The 7,475-nt window shown below is 33.3% G+C and overlaps 1 protein-coding gene across 2 annotated transcripts; it reads right to left on the reverse strand.

Annotated features, from left to right (window-relative positions):
• Nucleotides 1-397: 397 nt before the first annotated feature.
• LOC133781344 (beta-galactoside-specific lectin 1-like) lies at nucleotides 398-1,791 on the reverse strand. 2 transcript variants are annotated; one of them, XM_062220301.1, is made up of 2 exons: nucleotides 1,680-1,791; nucleotides 398-1,482 (listed from the first exon to the last, which is right to left on the reverse strand). In XM_062220301.1, exon 2 carries the CDS (start codon nucleotides 1,464-1,466, stop codon nucleotides 576-578), a length of 891 nt encoding a protein of 296 aa, XP_062076285.1. In that variant the 5' UTR covers nucleotides 1,467-1,482; nucleotides 1,680-1,791; the 3' UTR covers nucleotides 398-575. The 2 variants fall into 2 exon arrangements, with proteins under 2 accessions (XP_062076285.1, XP_062076284.1); XM_062220300.1 differs by having other exon boundaries at nucleotides 1,610-1,753.
• Nucleotides 1,792-7,475: the final 5,684 nt, after the last annotated feature.

Here is a 7,475-nt window from a genome sequence, read left to right on the forward strand (position 1 = left end):
GCAGTGAACCCACTTGAATACATGACCAATGACCTCAAACTGGAAAAAACACACCCCTTTTTTTTCAACTGAAACACTATATTTGATAATATTAATCAATAAAATCCATAGAAAATCAATTCTTCTTCAATCAATGAATGATACAAAAGAGAAATTAGGAGTAACATTAAGTAAAGGAAGAGAAGAAGGCTAGGGCTAGCCAAGAGGTCTGTAGTTTTCCCTGTCTTGCTCAGTTTTCCTTAGCAAAAAATGTTCATTTAAACTTTTTCCCTAACATTTTATTACTTTGTAAAAAATTTCCCTATGTTTTCTGAAACTCCAAACTGCGGAAAATGAATTCCCTCAACTGTTTTCTTTCTTTTTTATCCCTTGTAAATCTCGGATTCAAAACAGGTCCTTAATTAGTACGTAGTAGGGTGTTTTTATTCATCATAGCAAAACATCATTATACAAAATACCATCATCATATAGTACGAAGGAAGATGATGAAAAGGGAAACATTATTAAAAGCATCATCATCAGCCGTATGATGATTAAAAGGGAAAGGGAAAGGAAACACCCACTTAGTTTTTAAACTACATAGCAGCTCTTTGGTCACCATCAAAGCTTTTTGTGGCTACATTCAGCAAGAGTCCCATGTCTTTTTGCACTTCTGCAACCGTGGACACATTGCGTGGAGTGTAGTCTTCATTTAGCAATTGAATTGGTGTAGCAAATTTTCCATTTTTAGATTGCTGGATTGCTTTGGAAAGATCTTCCCATTTATTCTCATAGCTAATAATATAACCTCCTGGGAGAAATCCGGAATCAAAGCCGTTCCACTCCATATATTGCTGAATATTTTTGAATCTTGCAGCCTCTGCAACCATTTGGATAACAACTAGAAGATTTTGACGAAGCTCGTCTGTAGGTTGCTTGCTATTAAATTTTTTAAATACGTCTAGGGAATTGTCTAATGCCTTGAATCCCAACCTGGTTTTCTCTCTGCCTCCTAACTTGACATAGTTAGTTTCGAGATTAACATCAACCCTTGTTTTACATTGATTGAAAAGTAAGGATTGGGACTTGGCAGGAACTTCTTTAAAGAAGTAGCAACGCATTGCTGAATCTTCTTGATAGGCCACCACGTATGAGTTGAGAGCATACACTGCGAATGTGATGGAGATACTTGGATTGAAAAGCTGCACATACACAAATTGGTTGTTTCCAACCGCTGCGGTTGTCGATCGCAACACTGGAATGTCATAGCTGTCGGTTCCACTAGACAAATAGCTTCGTAGAGATTGCATGAAAATTCGGTAAAACCCCCCACTCGCATCTTGGAATGTAGTGTTGAACCTCACAGTGCTGTAGGTTGCTGTTAGAGGGAGCTCACTTGCCCATCCAAATGCATTCATACTCGACCACCATATCCATGTGGCCACCACAATCTGCACCATCATCGTCATCTTTGATCCTCCTTTCATTTTGAAAATCCACTTCCTGTCAAAACTTAGCTTTATTACAAATTCATGAATATCAATCAAAATATGTAGTGTTAGAAGTATTAACTCACAGCACATGTATATATCTCGAGAGAGTTAGTGTTAGAAGAATTATAGAAGAATACCTTCACACTATCACCAAATTAAATGGACATCTAAAGAGAGAGAAAACAACTTGAGAAGTAGAAGAAGTACCTTTTTGTGTGCTTGTTGGTGTGTCAAACCAAGAGGAGCAAAGCTCCTTTTATAACATTCATGGAATGCATGGCTGGCAGTTAAAGAACTGGATTTATGGTGAAAGTCCGATATTTGAGCTTTGTTGAATGTTTTATTTTAATGGTTTGTTTTGTTAACTTTAATGGAATATTCTAAATATTTAACAGAATGTATATTTAAAATTAACTAAAAATAGATATTTAATACTTATATTAATATAAATTTAAATATTATAAAATATCATTGTAATAAGGGATAATATTATACCAAATTTTACCATATGTTTTTTCATATTACCTATTATTATTTGGATCATTTATTTTAATAAATTACTTTTTGGACCATATATTTCATAAATTGTTCAAATAGACATTTAAATTTAATTTTGATGAACAAAAAAATTTGATATAACAACACAAATGCGAGGCCAAATGATTGTGCATTTGTTCTGAGTTCTTAGTTTGGTGAATTATTTGTGAGTTTAGTTCAAAATATTTTGATCTAAATTGAGTACAAGAGTCTATTTGAATTATTTTTCAAAACATAGAATCCAAAAAATAATTTATTAAAATATATAGTCGAAGCATTTAATAAAATAAAACACAATGTTCAAAATAATAAAACCTTTTATATATAATCATATTATATATATTTTTTAAAATATTATAAATAATATTTTGGTTTAATTTTTAATATGTGTATGTCATTATTTTATATATAATATAGTTTATTTATTTCAATTTTATACACAAAAATACAAATTTAATAATTATAATTGATATATATTATACAAAAGTAGATTTGTATTTATTATATATATATATAAAAGAGTGGAATGCATAGTGAAATGATTTGTACGGAGAGACTCCTCTCGTAATAATAAAACAAAATGTACGATATAGATGAGAATTGGACGTAAGGAATTTAAAGTAAAAAAAAAACTTATAGAAGATATGGGCCAGCCACTAGCTATCACTAATTAAATAAAGAAAAATGCTAAGGATTGAGTTATATCTAATAAATAATAAACATTTTATTTTTAAAATTAAATTTATCAGTGTGTGGGTCCTACTCTTACTATGAATTTTAAATTAAAGGGTCTATATCTTTTTGGATCCTGTGTTTTTTTTATTATCTGTTTGGATCCTGTATTTTGTCAAATTACTTTTTGAATCCTGTGCTTTATAAAATAGTTAAAATAGAACCCTAAACTCAATTTTGATGAAGAAAAAATTGAATATAACAATACAGTTTTTAAGCAGAATGATTTTATTTTTGTTCTGAATTGTTAGTTTGGTAAATTATTTGTGATTTTAGTTGAAAAAATATTGATCAAAATCAGGTTTAGGATTCAATTTTAATCATTTTACAAAACATAGGGTCCAAAAAGTAATTTGTCAAAACACAGGGTCCAAACAGATAATAGAAAAAAACACAGGGTCCAAAAAAGTATAAATCCTAAATTAAAATATTTTACTAATGAAAGAAATCTCTTACAACAAATGTTGATTTAACAAACCAAATATTATAAGAATGTTAGTTTGTTTTATGGTAGTTTATATTTAACATTTACCAAAATTAAATTTTTTAGATTTTATCAAATGTATTTTGATTACCAACCGTCACCGTATGTTTTGTGCGTAATGACTATTTTTTATATATAAATAATATTGTCATTATTATCATTAATGTATGATTATTAAAAGAATATTATTAATATGATAAGAATTTTTTTTTTCATTTTGCATTAATAATATAAATTGAATTGTGTATCATTATTGTATATATGTTGATTAGATTAGTAGTATATATGCTTCTAAAACAAAACCTCATTACTATCTTCTATGTGACAACGTATGTAATTTCCCATAAAAACTTTAAATATTTGTCATATTTATTGTAGATCTGAGGGCCTAGAATAGATTAATGGAAGTGTTAAAACAAAAGCCTCACAATAACTTATTTAAAATATCAGATATAGGCCAGTTGGAGTTTGATATATAGAGCTTCATATATGACTCGTATCAACATCATGAACAAATTTAATAAATCAACTTAATATTTTCCCATCAATGTGAATTGGTGGATGCTAGTGGTGCAAATTGAACGCATTATTGTGCAAAATTGAACGCATTATTGTGAATTGGTGGATGCTAGGCCAAATGGTGCAAATTGAACGCATTATTGTTGAATTTGTTGCTGTTGTCTTATTGTTGAGTTAACAGCTGTATAATATTCTATGTTTGATTGCTTTCCTGAAAACCTAACATTATTCCATTACTGAACACATACAACTTTATATTTGGCCCTCTCTTCATTACTTTCTTTTGTCCAAACATTACATCCAATTCCAACTTTATTACTCTTTTCACCTCTTTCATCTCAGTTTTCTGACTCTTTTTAACCCTTCAATAATTGACTGTTACTCCTCACACACCTTTCTATATCATATACATTTCCATTTCCTTGTCACTTTCTCTTTTCATTTCTGTTCTTTTTTTTTTTTTTTTTGTGTTTTACATTTATATTTCTAGAATCCAAAATATTTACCAAAATACCTTACACCAAATTATTTAATGGTGTCACGTCAGCACCATATACCAAAATCTAAAATAATCACTATCAAAATTGGAAAAAATTAGGAAATCTTATTTTTCAAGGGTTTTAGAAAATCTACCTTTTGGTAGCTTTTGATGCGAATAATCAACAGGGCTCCCAACATGCATGTAAAACAAAGCAATGATCTCATCATTTATGCTAATCGATCAGGCGTCCTCCTCAGGAGGAGCCATTTCGTTGGGACCATGGGGGAGTCGTTCAGGTGGTGAGCCCTGGAGCTACAAAACCAGCTCTGGAATATATGAGATAATCATCCATGATGGTGGTAATATCAAGTCCATTTCTCGACATTCGGTGGCGGGAGCCCTGATGCTTCGGAAAGGGGTGTAGTGAAAAAGGTAACTTCTTCTTCTATAATTGTATGATATGCACTACTTAATTGGTTACTCATTTTTTCTCACCTCAATATATGTGTTGTGTTGTGTTGTGTACAAGGTCACTATCAATTGGCTGGAGTGTCTGACATCCATAAGTGGAACGTATGGTGACTACAATGGTGTATCTGATGTTATCATTTCACTGTCTTTTCACACAAATATCACCACATATGGACCTTTCGGAACCAGTACTGCTTCTGCAAAGCCTTTCACCATCCCCATGACAGACAGTGTCGTAGTTGGATTTCATGGACGCTCTGGCTTTTACCTTGATACTCTTGGTATTTATGTCAAACCAGTAAGTCACCCAGCGTAGCCACTTTGATCAATAATTTTGCTGCTCAAATTTTTATGGATTGAGATAACAACTTGATCGTTAAAACAATGACATAAATGCATAGACATATAGTTGCCTAACAACACAAGTAGGTGGCATACTGTTATTGGTGCAATCTAATATCGGGTCCCACTTATTTGAATTTAATAAGTATTATGGGGTATCGCTAACCAATCATGATGTGACATCTCATGTAGTGTTGGGCACCTTAAAATGTCAAATAACAACACTCATAGTATAACTATTATTGGTTTTTGGTTGCAGGTAAATCCAGGTGGAAGCATTTCATTTGGGACATATTTTAGTCTACTTTTAATATTTAAATAAATTAAAATTAAAAAGTTGCAATAGTTACATTAGACAATAACCAATAAGAATCAAAAGTGAAAATTACCTTGTGCCTAATTTACCATGAAAAATTTACATATGAGAAAGACAATACTATATTGGAGACTACCATTATTTTATAAATTCATAATATTTTAGCATACTAAATTATATTACAAGTTTAGTTAATTTGAACATTTTTAAAGAGCTTAAGTGATTGAAAAATGATAATCTCTTAAAAAAAAAAACAAGTCACAACAACAAATTTTTTAAGAGAATATAGTAAGTTTGTTGTCTAGTTTTCCGAGAGCTTCCATGATTCGTCGTATATCCAATAAGGTTGCTCTTGAATTTGTAAACGTGTAGAGAATTGAGACAAGTTTTTAGAGAATACTCTTGATCACATCATGAAAATGATCAGGGCTGTGAATTGATATTTATAGTAGAGGAACTGAAACAGAATGACAAGAAAGCCCCTGAGAAGACAAGAACTAAAAGTAACTGAAACAAGTAATAACACCTAACAAACGAATCTACGTGTAATCTCTAACAGCCCCCCTCAAGTTAATGGGTCTGTGAAGAACCGTTAACTTGGTACAAAGAATAGAAAATTGAGTTACAAGGAGATGTTTTGTTAGTATATCTGCAATCTGATCTGAAGAAGAAACATAGTGAATGATGAGGAGTTTGCGAGTGACCATGTCCCTAATAAAATGGAATTCTATCTCGATGTGCTTCATTCGGGTATGAAATACTGGGTTTGAAGCTAGATGAGCAGTAGACATGTTATCACACCATAGTATTGGAGTAGAAGGTACTGTAAGCTGAAGTTCAGAAAATAACTGCTGGAACCAGGTGAGTTCAGCTGCGGCATTTGCAAGAGCACGGTATTCTGACTCTGTGCTACTCCAGGAGACGACTTTCTGTTTAGAAGATGACCAGGAGACAAGACTGTCACCTAAGAAAACACAATATCCACTAGTGATGCACCTATAATCCGGATTGGAGGCCCAGTCAGCATCACTAAACGCAGCAAGGGGAAGAAAAGAAGCAGCAGTAAGTGTAATGCCATGAGACTTGGTGCCATTTAGATATCTAAGGATCCTTTTGACAGCCAACATGTGAGAATTTGTAGGGTGCTGCATAAATTGATAGGCTCGGTTGACAGCAAAGGCTACGTCTGGCCAAGTCATAGTGACATACTGAAGTGAGTCAATGGTGCGTCTATACTCAGTGGGATCGTTAAGAGGTTTGCCATCATTTTTGGAGAGAGGTTTGCCTACTGAACCAGGTGTAGGAGCAGGTTTGGAATCCAGCATCTCAGTTGAATTTAAGATATCAGTTATGTACTTCTGCTGACACAAGTGAATCTGATTTGGAGTATGAGTTACTTCTATGCCGAGGAAGTAGTGCAGTTGTCCAAGGTCACGAATAGCAAATGCTTGGTGTAACTTGGCAACCAATTGATCAATATGGAGGGAGGAGTTGCCTGTTATGATAATATCGTCAACATAGACAATGAGAAACATGTGAACAGCCGAGGTATGCAGAGTAAACAGAGAGGAATCTGACTTGGAGTTGGAGAATCCCCATGAGAGAAGTGCGGAACTAATCTTTGAGAACCAGGCCCGCAGTGCCTGCTAAAGGCCATAGAGGGCTTTCCGTAGTTTACACACATAGGAGGGAGTCTCTTGATTGATAAAGCTTGGAGGCTAAGACATATAGACATGTTCAGTTAATTCTCCATTTAGGAAGGCATTATGGATGTCTACTTGTCTGAGTTTCCAACCTTTTAAAAGAGCCAAAGTGAGAAGAACTCTAACAGTAGCTGGCTTGACAACTGGAGAGAAAATGTCAAAATAATCAACACCCTGAGTTTGACTAAATCCCCGTGCTACTAACCTTGCTTTGTGTCTATCAACAGAGCCATTAGGGTTGTATTTTAGCTTGAATAGCCACTTACAATCGATGATATTAGCATGTGCAGGAGGTGCAACTAGATTCCAAGTGCCATTTCTATTTAAGGCAGCAATCTCAGCTTCCATAGCATCACGCTAGGGAGCAAATTGAAGAGCATTCTTGTATGTTCGAGGAGGTACAAGAGAATTCAAAGCT

This window comes from Humulus lupulus, chromosome 6, assembly GCF_963169125.1.
Source record: "Humulus lupulus chromosome 6, drHumLupu1.1, whole genome shotgun sequence".
Taxonomy (NCBI): Eukaryota; Viridiplantae; Streptophyta; class Magnoliopsida; order Rosales; family Cannabaceae; genus Humulus; species Humulus lupulus.